This window comes from Triturus cristatus, chromosome 12 (assembly GCF_964204655.1).
Source record: "Triturus cristatus chromosome 12, aTriCri1.1, whole genome shotgun sequence".
NCBI lineage: Eukaryota > Metazoa > Chordata > Amphibia > Caudata > Salamandridae > Triturus > Triturus cristatus.
The window spans coordinates 582,564,049-582,580,844 of record NC_140595.1 but is presented as its reverse complement, the minus strand read 5'-3'; the positions used below and the strand labels follow the sequence as shown (position 1 = coordinate 582,580,844).

The 16,796-nt window shown below is 48.9% G+C and overlaps 1 protein-coding gene across 4 annotated transcripts in view; it reads left to right on the top strand.

Annotated features, from left to right (window-relative positions):
- The window catches only part of AP1G1 (adaptor related protein complex 1 subunit gamma 1), a 691,372-nt gene that overhangs the window by 519,853 nt on the left and 154,723 nt on the right, over positions 1–16,796 (top strand). For all 4 annotated transcript variants that reach the window (XM_085636792.1, XM_085636794.1, XM_085636795.1 and 1 more), the window contains 2 exons: positions 8,647–8,751; positions 9,469–9,610. In XM_085636792.1, coding sequence (XP_085492918.1) covers positions 8,647–8,751; positions 9,469–9,610 — 247 coding nt within the window. The remainder of the gene's footprint in view (positions 1–8,646; positions 8,752–9,468; positions 9,611–16,796) is intronic.

Here is a 16,796-nt window from a genome sequence, read left to right as displayed (position 1 = left end):
TAGCGCCGGGACACCTCCTTGTGAGGTAGCTGTTCGCGCTCTATAAAACTCTGTATTATTATTATAACTTGAATTTTCCATTGAGCTCAATGCATTGTTGTGTTTAAAATAGACTTTCCTATTGCAACCACTTGTAACGGTTTACAAAAGTCAATTGCATATTGCAAAAGTATTTATATGAAACATCTCATTCTGAGAAAGTATATTTTAAATCCAAGTGTTGGTTCTAAAATAAAACAAGCCTATATTTTTATATATATAAACCATTGGCCTAGAGTTCAGTTCTTGAGTGTATGAGACCATTTGCTGACTGAGTGTGTACAACAAATGCTTTACACTGTCCTCTGATACTGCTCGACCAAGCTACCACTTTAGAGAGTAAGGTTATATCTAACTTTAGCCTCTGTCAAACCCTGGGGGACTGTGGACTATGTACACCCTGTACCTATTAAGGAACAGTATATACAGAGCCACTTTCTCACACCGTTCCATTATGGAGCTGGACATCAGGGGATGTCCACAGTGTCCTGCCCATGTTTTACTATGGAGGGTTGGACACGTGCGATAGAATTACATTTATAATGCTACCACACGGCAATATATTCTTGTACATCTATTTCCACACATAGAACATAATGCACCCTGCCTCCTGGGCTATAGGAGGCCTATACCTTAGGGGTGAGTGGCTGGGGTGGAGTCAGTCATGTTCGATTTGTCCCCCAGGATTTGTATTTAGCTTTGTCTGTCAGTCCCCATTTGTCAGAAGCATATGTGTGTGGCGTGCAGGTACAAGCACCACAGGGTCATGGTGGGCATGTTAAAATGGGGAAATGGGGATTCAGAGGTTAGTAGGCCTGGACTTTCTCTGTGGTCCTTATTTTGATTATTGGAGGTTGTTGGGATGTTTGGTCCGGCGTCTATGAGGTCAAAGTGTGTTGCTAGGGGGGGGGGGGGGGGTGTTAGTTACAATCCTCCCTTCGCAAGCAGGAATAGTTTGTCTTATGACTTCAATGATAATTCCTCTGGCACAGGACTAGGATTACAAGTGAGTAACTCCCCTTTGCGCTGATGAGTGTGTTTTGCTGTCACTGTCTAATTTTCTTGTACTGAAATAGCTTTGTTCGAGGCATATGAGCTGCAGATCACACACTGCGGATAAGATCGCCATCTGGTGTTGGGCTCGGATGATTGCAGGTTGTTGTTGTCTTCGGAGAAGTCTTTGGTCACGAGGTTGGTGACTCCTCCCCTGGACAACAGTGCGCATGGGCATCCACTCCATCGGCAGATTGTTTTTTTTCCGCCATTGGGTTCGGATGAACTTTTTTCCGCTCCAGCAGAAAACTTCCAGCAATCAATTTAACTCTTTAATCTTCACTTCATCGACGTCGACATCAACTCGGACCGGTTCCGGAAGCGGCTGATGGACAGGACACCCTTCAAAAAATGCCCCCAGTGTGGAGCGAAGTTCCCCCACAGTGACCACCACGAGGTTTGCAACCTCTGCCTGTCGCCGGAACACAACGAGTCCACCTGTCCAGCTTGTTCCGCTTTCCGTTCGAAGAAGACCCTCCGGGACCGAAGAGCTCGACGCCATATTATGGCCAAACCAGCTCCAGAACCGGAGGACATCTTTGCTCAAGATGTTCCCGAAGACGACACCGAAGATCTCGATCGTGTCCGAAGCCGACGATTCCGATGACCTCATCACTCCAGGGCAGCGTGTGAGTACCACCCCCCCTGCCCCTGCCCCTTCCAAAAAAGCATTGGTCAAGACTCCGCCAGTTGGGCCCAGTCGCGACCGGAAATCCTCTTCAGAAGCCCCGCCCTCGGGCCCGGCTCCGAAGACAACTAAGCCTGTGGGTGGCTCGGGCTCGAGCAAACCTCACCTAATTGTGCCTTTAACACCCTCGGCACCCAAACACCCATTGTCGGCACCGAAACAGGCTCCAAGACCGAAATCTCCTTCGGCACAGAAACGTTCCTCGGCACCGAAGTCTCCACCGGCACCGAAACGTTCTTCAACATCGATGCCTGAAAGTCCATCGGCTCCGAAACCTCAGTCGGCACCAAAACCTCAGTCGGCGCCGAAACCTCAGTCGGCGCCGAAACCTCAGTCGGCACCGAAACCTCAGTCGGCACCGAAACCTCAGTCGGCACCGAAACCTCAGTCGGCACCGAAAAACCAGTCGGCACCGAAAAACCAGTCGGCACCGAAAAACCAGTCGGCACCGAAAAACCAGTCGGCACCGAAAAACCAGTCGGCACCGAAAAACCAGTCGGCACCGAAAAACCAGTCGGCACCGAAAAACCAGTCGGCACCGAAAAACCAGTCGGCACCGAAAAACCAGTCGGCACCGAAAAACCAGTCGGCGCCGAAAAACCAGTCGGCGCCGAAAAACCAGTCGGCGCCGAAAAACCAGTCGGCGCCGAAAAACCAGTCGGCGCCGAAAAACCAGTCGGCGCCGAAAAACCAGTCGGCGCCGAAAAACCAGTCGGCGCCGAAAAACCAGTCGGCGCCGAAAAACCAGTCGGCGCCGAAAAACCAGTCGGCGCCGAAAAACCAGTCGGCGCCGAAAAACCAGTCGGCGCCGAAAAACCAGTCGGCGCCGAAAAACCAGTCGGCGCCGAAAAACCAGTCGGCGCCGAAAAACCAGTCGGCGCCGAAAAACCAGTCGGCGCCGAAAAACCAGTCGGCGCCGAAAAACCAGTCGGCGCCGAAAAACCAGTCGGCGCCGAAAAACCAGTCGGCGCCGAAAAACCAGTCGGCGCCGAAAAACCAGTCGGCGCCGAAAAACCAGTCGGCGCCGAAAAACCAGTCGGCGCCGAAAAACCAGTCGGCGCCGAAAAACCAGTCGGCGCCGAAAAACCAGTCGGCGCCGAAAAACCAGTCGGCGCCGAAAAACCAGTCGGCGCCGAAAAACCAGTCGGCGCCGAAAAACCAGTCGGCGCCGAAAAACCAGTCGGCGCCGAAAAACCAGTCGGCGCCGAAAAACCAGTCGGCGCCGAAAAACCAGTCGGCGCCGAAAAACCAGTCGGCGCCGAAAAACCAGTCGGCGCCGAAAAACCAGTCGGCGCCGAAAAACCAGTCGGCGCCGAAAAACCAGTCGGCGCCGAAAAACCAGTCGGCGCCGAAAAACCAGTCGGCGCCGAAAAACCAGTCGGCGCCGAAAAACCAGTCGGCGCCGAAAAACCAGTCGGCGCCGAAAAACCAGTCGGCGCCGAAAAACCAGTCGGCGCCGAAAAACCAGTCGGCGCCGAAAAACCAGTCGGCGCCGAAAAACCAGTCGGCGCCGAAAAACCAGTCGGCGCCGAAAAACCAGTCGGCGCCGAAAAACCAGTCGGCGCCGAAAAACCAGTCGGCGCCGAAAAACCAGTCGGCGCCGAAAAAACCAGTCGGCGCCGAAAAAACCAGTCGGCGCCGAAAAAACCAGTCGGCGCCGAAAAAACCAGTCGACGCCGAAAAAACCAGTCGACGCCGAAAAAATCAGTCGACGCCGAAAAAATCAGTCGACGCCGAAAAAATCATCGGAGCCGAAAACTGCGTCCCCGCCGAAACAAGCTCATAAAGACCCGAAGCGGACGTCACAGACACCACCTTCGGAGCCAGATGACCTTTTTCGACCAGATCCTACTCAGAAGCGGATCTATATCAATCCTAAAACGGGACATGTGACTGCCATCCCATATAAAAAGCGGAAGCTGGACACTACACCTCCCCCAGCTCCCATACGGAAAAAGGACTGTGCTACTTCACCACTTCGTCCTTCCTCTCCTCTTTTACCTCCTAACCCGTCCCCCCCTCCTCCTCCTGATTCTCCTTTACCTTTACCTTTACCTTTACCTTTACCATCTCCCTATCATTCACCTCCTCCACAGGATGATAATGATGACTTAGGGGGAGGGGCGGACCCTGATTTATTTGATGATCCTGTTGACCCAAACGACCCTTTTACGTTCCCAGACCCAGCACCCATGGATGACTGGTCTTATCCTATACCTGACATGCCTGACCCCACTACCTACCCTTCCAAGCCCTCCCCTCCTGATGACCACCTAGGGTACGGCCAACTTATAAATAGGGCAGCAACATTCCACGGCGTTACTATGCACACAGACGCCATTGAAGAGGACTTCCTCCTTGATACCTTTGAGCAGTCACAAAAGACTGTTCACATACTGCCCATGATCAAAGGGGTCATAAAGCATGCTACTGAAGTCTTTAAGGACCCTGTTCGAGCTAGGGTTCTCAACCCACGCATCGAAAAAAAGTACCGACCAGCCCCGCAAGACCCTGCATACATTAAGGCCCAGCTCCCTTTAGACTCCCTAGTCGTATCAAATGCCAGGAAGCGCGCTAACTCACAGACAACTGGAGAAACGCCTCCCCCAGATAAGGAGTCTAAGCTTTTAGAAGCCTCGGGCAAACGGGTCGCCGCGCAGGCGGCTAACCATTGGCGTATTGCGAATACCCAGGCCCTGTTAGCCAGGTATGATAGAGCGCATTATGACCAACTTGAGGACCTTATGCAACATCTGCCTGAACCTTTTAAGTCCCAGGCCTCCGACCTCATCCAAGAAGGCAAATTAATATCTAATGCCTCCATTAAATGCGCCTTAGATGCAGCAGACACTGCTTCTAGAGCGGTCAATACTGGCGTCTTACTCAGACGACATGCCTGGCTCCGTATTTCCGGTTTTAAACCGGAGGTTCAAACCGCAATTCTAGCTCAACCTTTCAACCAAGAGCAGCTATTTGGCCCTGCAGTGGATACTGCATTAGAAAAAATGAAAAAGGATAATGAAACTGCCAAGTCTATGGGAGCACTGCAGTCTCATCAAAACCGGGGTTCCTTTCGTCGCTCCTTTTATAGAGGAGGCTCCAAAAACACATCAACTGAGACCACGTCCACCTTTAAAAATTCTGGACAAACATCCCCTAACAGAGGTTACTTCCGGGGAGGTTATAGGGGAAACAATAACAAAGGTCGAGGACGGGGCAACAACAACAACACCCGCACCTCACCAGCCACCAAACAGTGACTTGCCACCACTCCCCCCAGACCATTCCACTCCGGTCGGGGGGCGACTCCAACAATTCCTGCCTGTCTGGACTTCCATCACCACAGACAGGTGGGTAAGACAAATTATCCAGTCTGGCTACTGCCTCGAACTCATACAATCCCCCCCAAACATACCGCCCAAACAACGTCCAATGTCCTCGCATCATCTCTCTCTCCTCAAACAAGAAGTTCAATCCCTGTTACAAAAACATGCGATAGAACCAGTCCCCCTTCAACATCAGGGAAAAGGGGTATATTCTCTATACTTCCTCATTCCCAAAAAGGACAAAACACTAAGGCCCATACTGGATCTCAGACTACTAAACCAGTATATACATTCGGATCATTTTCACATGACCACTCTCCAACAAGTCCTCCCACTTTTACAACAGGGAGACTTCCTCGCCACATTGGACCTCAAGGACGCATACTTTCACATCCCTATGCATCCCGCTCACAGAAAATATCTACGATTTGTGGTAGATGGGCAACACTATCAATTTACAGTTCTCCCATTCGGAGTAACAACAGCACCCAGAGTGTTCACCAAGTGCCTAGCAGTCGTGGCAGCGCATCTCAGAAGACAACAGATCCATGTCTTCCCCTATCTGGACGATTGGCTCATAAAAGCCAATACATACCAAAAATGCGTTCTCCACACTCATCGCACGATTCAAACTCTCCACGATTTGGGATTCACTATCAACTACCCCAAATCCCACCTACAACCTTCCCACTTACATCAGTATCTAGGAGCAACCATAGATACATCCAAAGCCATTGCCTATCCCAGCACAGCCAGGATAGCCAGTATACAAAATCTCATCTCTCAATTTCAAACTCATCCATCTCTTCCAGCAAGAGTGTTCATGCAGCTCCTAGGCATGATGGCGTCGTGCATCTCCATAGTCCCACACGCACGACTTCAAATGCGTCCCTTACAGGAATGCTTAGCACAACAGTGGAACCAAGCTCACGGACAACTTACCGATCTGGTGTTGGTGGACAGTCGCTCACTTCGATCACTGAAATGGTGGAACACCATCAACCTGTCCAAAGGGAGACCGTTCTTAGAGCCTCTTCCACAAGTTGTGCTAACTACAGACGCATCTCTCACGGGGTGGGGAGCCCACCTCCTTCACCATACCACTCAGGGCAGATGGACCAGTCAACAAAAACTGCTCCACATCAACCACCTGGAACTCTTAGCAGTGTTCCTAGCACTAAAATCCTTTCAAATTCACCTAAAGAACAAAACTGTCCTCATACGCACAGACAACATGACGACAATGTATTATATACAGAAACAGGGAGGCACACACTCTCTCCAACTGTCCCAACTGGCACAGCAAATCTGGAGATGGGCAATTCCCCAAAACATCTACCTGTTAGCAGAACATCTCCCAGGGATCCACAATCAAGTGGCCGACCTCCTAAGTCGCCACACACAACAGATCCACGAATGGGAACTACACCCCAAGGTTCTACTCCCCTTCTTCCAAAAGTGGGGACAACCAGACATAGACCTGTTCGCCACTCCCGAAAACACAAAATGCCCAACCTTCGCCGCCAGGTTTCCACACCCACAGTCGAAGGGCAATGCCCTATGGATGAACTGGTCAGGCAGATTTGCGTACGCCTTTCCGCCTCTCCCACTAGTTCCATTTGTGGTACGCAAACTGAAACAACAGTCACTAACACTAATACTAGTGGCTCCCACTTGGGCACGTCAACCGTGGTTCACCACACTTCTGGAACTATCTTTAGTTCCACATCAAAAGCTACGCCTCTCCCCGGATCTGTTAACCCAGAACCATGGAGAAATCAGACACCCAGATCCTCAAACACTGAACCTAGCGATCTGGCTCCTGAGGTCTTAGAGTTCGGTTACCTCAATCTCCCTCCAGACTGTATGAATATCATAAAAGAAGCCAGACGCCCTACTACTAGAGCGTGTTATGCCGCTAAATGGAAACGATTTGCCATCTACTGCGCTAATAATGACATACATCCATTGGATGCTTCCATCCAAAACATCATTTGCTATCTACTACACTTGCAAAGATGCAATCTAGCGTATTCCTCTATACGATTACACCTAGCAGCCTTGGCGGCCTACTTGCAAAATAGGCAACACCTGTCCCTTTTTAAGGTACCAGCCATCAAAGCGTTTATGGAAGGTCTCAAAAGGATTCTTCCCCCAAGATTGCCACCTGCCCCAGTGTGGAATCTCAATGTGGTTCTAACAAGACTCATGGGCCCCCCATTTGAACCTATGCACAAATGTGAATTGCAGTTCCTAACATGGAAGGTAGCCTTCCTTATCGCAATCACTTCCCTGCGCAGAGTAAGTGAAATACAAGCCCTTACACTTGAAGAACCTTTCTTACAACTACACCGTAACAAAGTGGTTCTTAGGACAAACCCTAAATTTCTTCCAAAAGTGATTTCCCCTTTCCACCTTAACCAATCAGTAGAACTACCGGTCTTTTTCCCAAATCCAGACTCGGTAGCTGAAAGGGCCCTACATACCCTAGATGTTAAAAGAGCATTGCTTTATTACATCGACAGAACAAAACCTTTTCGAAAGACAAAACAACTCTTTGTTGCTTTCGCGCCACCACACAAAGGCAACCCGATCTCCAAATCAGGAATAGCCAGGTGGATAGTTAAATGCATCCAAATATGCTACCTCAAGGCTAAACGTACACTCACAGTTCCCCCTAGGGCGCACTCCACGCGTAAAATAGGGGCTTCTATGGCCTTCTTAGGCAATATTCCCTTAGAAGACATTTGCAAGGCAGCCACATGGTCTACCACGCACACCTTCACTAAACACTATTGTGTTGACGTGCAGGCCAAACAACAGGCCTCCGTGGGCCAGGCTGTCCTAAAAACTTTATTTCAAACTGCTGCAACGGATACAGGCGACCACCGCTAAGGGGAGCACTGCTGTATAATCTATCCTCAGTGTGTGATCTGCAGCTCATATGCCTCGAACGGAATATGCTACTTACCAGTATGCATCTGTTCTTGGCATGTAGAGCTGCAGAGTCACACACGCCCGCCCGCCTCCCCGGGACCTGTATCTGTTCCAGCATCCGTCTTACTTAGACATTACACATGGACATCCTTTCTTTCTTTCTCTATACTCCATCTTTTCCCATCATGGCGAAAAACAATCTGCCGATGGAGTGGATGCCCATGCGCACTGTTGTCCAGGGGAGGAGTCACCAACCTCGTGACCAAAGACTTCTCCGAAGACAACAACAACCTGCAATCATCCGAGCCCAACACCAGATGGCGATCTTATCCTCAGTGTGTGACTCTGCAGCTCTACATGCCAAGAACAGATGCATACTGGTAAGTAGCATATTCCTTTTCTGTATTGGCAGTGGGTGGTTGGGTTTTCTGTAGCGCTTTGCTTTATTTAACATTTTTCAGTAGTTTATTTTCTATTTTGTTGTCCAATGAAACAAATATGTTTTGACTGTGTGGTGGAATAGTGTTTTGAGGTTGTTCTGTGTCGCACTGTTTTGCCCAGATTTTTAAAGCTGATTTGTTTGGCTTTCTTTTCTTTGCACAGTCGAATTAAGAAGGTGGTGTCTGTGTACAGCAGCAGCATAGATGTAGAGCTACAACAGAGGGCGGTGGAATACAATGCACTTTTCAAGAAGTATGACCACATGAGGTAAGTGTGCCTTCCTGTTGCCTAAGGGACACAACATCTCATAACTCAATTATACTGCCCTACAAAGAGGCTTCTCAACATGTGCATGACACATTTTACAATTTGGGTGTCGCCTCCATCCTTTCAAACTGTGTTGTACTGCATAATATTGAGCAACTGTTTGTTTACTCCAGCCAATATTATATGATAGCACTTAAATTGAGCCCCGCATTTATTGTGGATTTTGATATAAAAGATGCATCAAGCCCCGCAGTTAACTGTATGTCTGTACTCATGAAGTGCTAAATCTTCCTTCAGACAAGATGACCTTTAAGGCATATCAATTGTACCTAGGAAATAGCCCAAAGTAAATCTTTTTATTTGATATTTTAATTATAATGCTTACAGGTTGTGTTGTGAAGCAAGGCTAAGCCAAGCATGCCTACAAAATCCCTTTAATTTATTTAGCACTTCAGACTGGGCCGTTGCTAAGAGATCTGAGACAAGTGTTTAGTAAGCTACTACTTTGACCAACCACTACTGATTTTACATCATGTTTGAGGGTGGGCTGGAGTGGAGCTGTCAGGAACCAATTTGGTTTTCTAGGGCTAGTTTTGTAAATAGTTCATGTATTCTCTTCAATGATTTAGTGTGATAGGGCTTGGGGCATGTCCACTGCAATGCTTTTAATGGCTCAATCTGTCTTTCTGTTGTTTTTACCCATTTTCTTTCATGGAGGTCTGCGTTATTGGAGAGGATGCCTGTAATGGAGAAAACCATCACCAATGGTCCTGCTGAGATTGTACAGACCAATGGAGAGGCAGAACCTACAGTAATGGACACCAAATTAACACCGTCTGGCCCACAACCCACCAGTCAGGTAATTAGACCTAGTAATTTTCCATCTTTTATGCAATATTTTTTGTAACCTTGTTTTGAACCAACTGCCTGTTTCGTAAACTGAGTCTCTGGCTCAGTCAGTCAGTCAGCATTTGTAGAATGCTGCACTTTCACCCCTGAGGGTATCTGGGGTGGGGTGCAGGTTCTCCATCAAAAAGCCCGGTCTTGAAGAAACACAAGGTGATGATGGAAGGAGCGCTGAACCTTTTCAGACACTCACCCCCACTTGCAAATCTTTGTTGAATCCATCATCGTTCTTTAGCTTACTTCTCCAACCCAGTTCAGACCCAGCCATATGCAAATCAGTCTTGACCCTGTTCCTCATGGGAACAGTCCAGCCCGAACTGCCAAGCGAGGTCATCCCTGGGCCGGAAAAAAGCATCCTGAGACCGGTTTCGGGGTAACACCCCTCATCAGTTAGGCTAGCTTGAATCCGGTGCCAAAGTGAGCAAGGGACCCACGTCTGGGCATATCTTAGCAACTTTGGACGAACACAGCAAACACAAGGAGAAGATGGACGTCCATTATCTGTTCCTTTTTTTTTTTTTACGTCCTCGGGAAACAGCGGGAAGTGGGAAGAAACAAGCAGAAAAGGCAAATCGAAGGACGAAAAACAAGCAAGCAGAAAAGGCAAACAGAGGGCAAATAAACGAGCAGAAAAGAAAAAAGAGGGCAGAAAGGCAAAACAGAGGGCAGAAATACGAGCAGAAAAAGCAAAACCGAGCAGAAGGCGGCGAAACAGAGGACAGAAAAGCTAGCAGAAAAGGCAAAACAGGGAAAAGGCGGCGAAACAGAGGACAGAAAAGCTAGCAGAAAAGGCAAAACAGGGAAAAGGCGGCAAAACCAAGGACAGAAAACATGCATTAAAGGCAAAACAGAGGGGCTGAGAAACGAGCAGGAAAGGCTAAACAGAGGGCGGAAAAGGCAAAACAGAGCAAGAAACAAGCAGATGAGGCGCATACAGAAAGCAACAGATAGGCAGCAGAGGGTAGCATACTGAGGACAAGCTGGACAGAAGAACTGTCGCAGGAGGAGCTGGCACAATAGACCTGGTTTGCTTTCCTACCAACTGGTGACACAAATGAACCTGGTGCATTAAACTAACACTTTAATGTGAAAAACAGTTTTTTAGTTCCACAGAACGCCACCCAATACATAGTTGATGTGGCATTGATGCATTTGGATTACTAAGAGTCTCTAAACAGTTATTCACCTACACCTTGGCAATTAGAAACAAACCTTTTTTGTTCTTTTCAATACTACTGACACAAACTGTACTAGGCGAAAGACAATTCAACTAAAAAGTGTTTATTTTAACAGGTGTACCCTGTTGCTCAGCACATCTAAAATAACTTCACAGAATACAATTAAAACCGCACAAATGGCATGTTGCTATCGGCGAGAATAAAATGAACTTTTGCAGCGTGAATCTTTGTGGATTCACTATGCTTTGCATTATTCTGCCATCTTGTGGTTGGGTGCAGAATCGTAGTATTTTCACATTTTTTTTTTTTCGTGGCAAAAGTTGGCGGCGCCGTCCCACCATTTGGTGTCTTTCGTGACGTCGGCGCGCTTCCTGCGGAAGCTCCCACCTTTGGTTGCCATCTTCAGATTCTTTTTTCCTTCGTTGGGTCTGGATCGTTACAGAAGAGTTCCAGAGTTTTGAAAGAGGAATCAAGGAAAATCGAAGAAAATCGACGAAGAAGCAAGTTTTCAACTACACCGGACTACAGGTCAGGTACCCGGAGCGATGAGGGAGAAGTTTTGTGACCAAAACCTCGACGTTCGACGGAGGATGCACTCGCAGAGGGCACCCTGAGTGCGGGGATGGACAAAACACCGTTCAAGTTTTGCACCAATTGCCACCACAAGTACGCCCAGAAGGATCAGCATCCAGTTTGCAACCTCGGCCTGCCGCTCGACCACAGCAGCGAAGACTGCAACGCCTGCTCGGCATTTACACCGAAGACCCTTAGAGTAAGGGAGAGGCAGAGAAGGACGAACCACAACATGCAAGGCCAGGGGCCACCTCCATCGCTCCGAGACTTGGGTCTCTCCAGTGGAGGGGAGGACAACATCGCCGAAGGACCAGAAGAGGTCGTCGAGGTCCATAAGAAGACGTTGAAGGAGGTAAGAGAGTCTTCGACCCCTAAACACTCAGGCGACTCTCGAGAGGGTGAAGCAAAAGCCCCGAGCGACACTCGTAGAAGTGAAGCGAAGTCCTCGAAGGGAGCTCTGCCGTCGAAACACTCGACGAAAGCAACCGCTACCAGGGACAGTCAACTGGGCGGATCCTTAAAAAAGGACTCACAATCGGCAAAAGCCCTCGAAAAAGAAAAGAAGGAAAGACTTCGTCGACGACGAAATCAAGTGCTCCAGCCCTCGACGCCGAACACGCCGCCGAGATGGAGAGTAAGAAGAGGTGGCTCGAGGCCGAAATGACGAGCATCCTTCAATGGAAAAAGGACTTCGACGAGAAGATGAGCCAGTACACCATTCCGCCGAAGCCCGCGGTCGAAGGAGACGACGAGGACGCGGAACCGCCGAAAACCCCTGAACCACTCAAGGAAATCGGCGACGAAGACAACTATTTCGAGGGAGAAGGCGACAAAGACCTTCAATCCTACCGGTACTCGACACCCTCGGAGGCGCAAGACATGGATTGGCAAGATCTCGACACAGAATCGCCGGAAGAGGGGGTAGACACGTACCGTTCGAGGCCCTCGTCACCAGACGACATAGGGATCTACAACATGGTCGTGCAGAAGGCTGCACTGACTTATGGGGTGAAAATGAAGGAAGAGAAGCCGAAATCATGTTTCCTCCTGGAAACTCTACTGCCACAACAGAGTAAGAGACAATTCCTGCCCATGCTCACCATTGTGCTGGATCAAGGAAGAGAGGCCTTTAAGGAGCCTGCAACATGCAAGGCGGTGACCCCCAGGACTGAGAAGAAATACAAACATTCTTCGCAGGACCCTGCATGGATCCAATGTTCAGTGCCAGCCGACTCCATTATTGCAGCAACGTCGAGGAAGAGGGCCAATGTACCCACTAATCCTGGACCACCTCCAGACAAGGAGAGTAGGAGGATGGACCTCACAGGGAGGAAAGTGGAGAGAAATGCGGCAATCCAATGGCGCATCGCTATCTCCCAACACCCTGATCAACAGGCATGCTTACCAACACTGGGATGATGTAGGACAGCTCCTAAAACATCTGCTGGAACAGTACCAGCAAAGAGAAACTCACCTGGTAGAAAAGGGGAAAAGCATGGCGAATACATGCCTAAAATCAGCATTGGATGCGGCAGAAACATCAAGCAGGCTAATGATGATAGGAGTGACTGAGAGAAGACACGCTTGGCTCAGAATTTCGGGATTCAAGCCGGAGGTGCAAAGCAACATCCTAAACACACCTTTTAATGGAGAGCAACTGTTTGGCACGCCAGTCGACGACAAGTTGACACAGCTTAAGAAGGACAACGAAACTACAAGGGCCATGGGGGCGTTGCCGTTCAGGGGAATGAGAAGGGGCACACCCACAAGAAGACCGGGTGGTAGGGGAGGCAACGCGCCCTCCACATCGCACCAAACGTTCCAGCAAGGCTACCAAGGGAACAACCAAAGCCAGCAACAGCAGAGACAGCAGCAGCAGAACTGGCAGTACCAGCCCTGGGGACAGTTCTTTCGAGGGCGCGGAAACGGACGAGGACAAACACAGAGAGGAAGAAAACAGCCCTGAACCAAGTGACTTCATCAAAGAAAATGCCCCCACCCTAGCAACACCTCGGGGTGGGCGAAGGACATAAAGGGAAAATCCAGCCAGACGTTCAACGGCAAACAGCACCTCGAACACTCAACACCGGTACGGGGAAGAATAAGAGACTTCATTCAGGAATGGAGAAAGGTCACATCGGACAAATGGATATTAAACATCATACGATATGGATACTGTATAGAGTTAGAAAGACAACCTCCGAACAGAAAACCAAGAAACAGGGCACACTCAGCAAAGGAGCTCTTGCAGCTAGAAGCACAAGAGCTGCTCAGCAAGGAGGCGATAGAGTTGGTACCAAGGGAACATCGGGGTTTACTCAACTTACTTCCTAGTGCCAAAAGTGGACGAGACACTAAGGCCTATCCTAGATCTAAGGTTCCTGAACAAATTCATAAGAACACAAATGTTCAAGATGACCTCCCTACAAGAGGTAATACCACAAATACAGCAAGGAGACTTCATGGCAGCGATAGATTTAAAGGACGCATACTTACACATCCCCATCAACCACAAACACAAACGCCTGCTGAGGTTTGTGATCAATCAAAGACACTACCAGTTCACAGTACTGGCATTCGGCCTTAAATCCACACCAAGGCTGTTTCCAAAATGCCTAGCAGCTGTCGCAGCACACCTATTAAGGCAAGGGATACACGTATACCCTTATATAGACGACTGGCTCGTAAAGGCAAGTTTGTACGACCTGTGCAGACTACACATCCAGCAGGTCATACTAACACTAACAAGACTGGGTTTCTCAATCCATTGGGAGAAATCGTCAACTGAACCAGAGTAGATCAAGATATTCTTAGGGGCCGACACCATTCAGGCAAAGGTGTTCCCCAGCAGGAAGAGAACATTGGTGATACTGAAGGAAACACGTCATTACCGCAAGGGTCAAGTTCTGACAGTGAGGACGGCGAGCTAACTGATGGGAATGATGGCGTCATGCATCCACCTAGTCCCAAGTATTCCACTGCACATTAGACCATTTCAGGAATGGATCCAGCAGCAATGGTCACAAGCCTCAGGGAGTTGGGAAGATCTTGTGGTTGTCATGCACGCAGTGCATCAGGAATTAGCGTGGTGGAAGAAGGAAAACTTATCACAGGGGAAGCCATTCACACCACCAACTTCAACAGTGACCATCACAACGGACGCCTCCCAGCTGGTGTGGGGCGCACACATGAGCAAGCTCAAGGTGAGGGGTCTATGGTCGCAGCAGGATGCGGTCAAACACATCAACTACCTGGAACTAAAGACTGTATTCCTAGCCTGAAAAGCCTTTCATAAAGAGCTGTACGGGAACAGGGTGTTGGTCCAAACAGACAACACAACCACCATGTTCTACATCAACAAACAAGGAGGAACATAATCGGTACCATTATCAGGGCTAGCACAGGAAATTTGGAGATGGGCCATCCATCTGAAAATAGACCTACTAGCAATACATCTCCCAGGAAAGGAAAATGTGGAAGCAGACCGGCTCAGCAGACGTCTGCTTCCCACGAATGGGAGCTCAACCAGCAGGAAATAGAGAAGCTTTTCCAGAAATGGGGTACTCCACAAATAGACCTATTTGCAACACACCAGAATGCAAAAGGCCAACGCTTCGCATCCAGGCAACCGGACCACCGGTCCCAAGGGAATGCGCTATGGATAAGTTGGTCAAAGAGCTTTGCATAAGCATCCCCCCCCCCCCCCCCCGATACCACTGATACACAGGGTACTCAGCAAATGCAGAATCAGCAACATGACACTGATACTGATAGCACCTCAGTGGGCCAGACAGTCCTGGTTCTCGCAGATAGTGGAAATGGCACAAGAACCAGCACTCAGGTTCCCAAGGAGAAGGGACCTGTTAACAATGCAAAAGGGCAGGGTGCTTCACCCAGAACCGGAGGGTCCCAGCCTAGCAACATGGCTCCTGCAGACCTAGAATTTGCGCACCTAAAACTACCAGCAAGTACTATGGCAGTACTCAGGAAGGCAAGGAGGCCTACCACAAGAAAGTGCTACTTAGCCAAATTGAAGAGGTACTCCCAATGGTGCATCAAGGAGAATCTACAACGGAAGGTCACAAGGGAATCAACAGTACTAAAGTACTTAACACACCCGCTACTAAGCGGATTAAGCTACACATCCCTGAGGGTGCACTTGGCTGCGGTGGTGGCCTACACAAGAGGAGAAACTGGGAAAAGTTTCTTCACCTCTCAAGTGGTGAAGAGATTCTTGGAAGTGGCCAAGAGAACCTCCCCCCCCCCCCCCCCCCCCCCCCGAGAGGATGCCAGCACTGTCATGGAACCTCAACGTAGTGCTAACTCAACTGATGAAGGCACCCTTTGAACCTATTCACAAGGCTACACTGCAGATGCTCACGATAAAGACGGCCTTCTTAGTGGCGATCACGTCACTACGAAGAGTAAGTGAGTTGCAAGCACTCACACTCCAAGAGCCCTACTTACAAATACACAAGAACAGGATTGTAATGAGGACGGACCCACACTTCATGCCAAAGGTGGTGTCTCGGTTCCATATCAACCAACAAATCCATATACCAAGTTTTTTCCAAAAACCGACCACAAAAACAGAAAGGGATCTGCACACACTAGACGCCAGAAGGGCTGTAATGCACTATATAGAGAGAACAAAGGAATGCAGGAAAACAAACAAGTTCTTTGTCTCCTTCGCAAGCAGTTTTCTGGGACGACCAGTCACCAAGAATACCATTGCACGATGGATTGCGCAGACAATTCAACTCTGCCACAAGCAGGCAGGACAACAGTTACAAGGAGCAGCTCAAGCTCACTCAACAAGGAAGAAAGGAGCAACAATTGCGTTTCTAGCTAACACACCTATCCAAGACATTTGCCAAGCGGCAATATGGTCTTAAGTGCATACGTTCACCAAGTACTACTGTGTGGATATTCAAATGAACAAAGAAGCGCAAGTGGGACAGAAGGTCTTACAACACATATTCAGTAACCAGTGCTCATCTTACACCCAGCCACCACTATAAGGACAAACCGCTACAAAGTCTATGCACAGCATAGTGAATCCAGAAAGATTCACGTTGCAAAACGTATAGTTTCTTACCTGTTGGTGTAGTTTTGCAGCTTGAAGACTTCTGGATTCACTAGCGAACCCAGCCTCCTCCGCCAGAAAGATGACAGGAGGTAAAGGTTTAATGATAAACAAGACTTTACAAAATAACAGAGAGATTAACACAAGAAGAGAAAAAAGAATCCGAAGATGGCGACCAAAGGTGGGAGCTTCTGCAGGAAGCACGCAGACCTCACGAAAGACACCAAATGGTGGGATGTCGCCGCCCACCGGGGCCACGAAAAACAAAAAAAGGGAGAAAATACTACGATTCCAGACCCAAC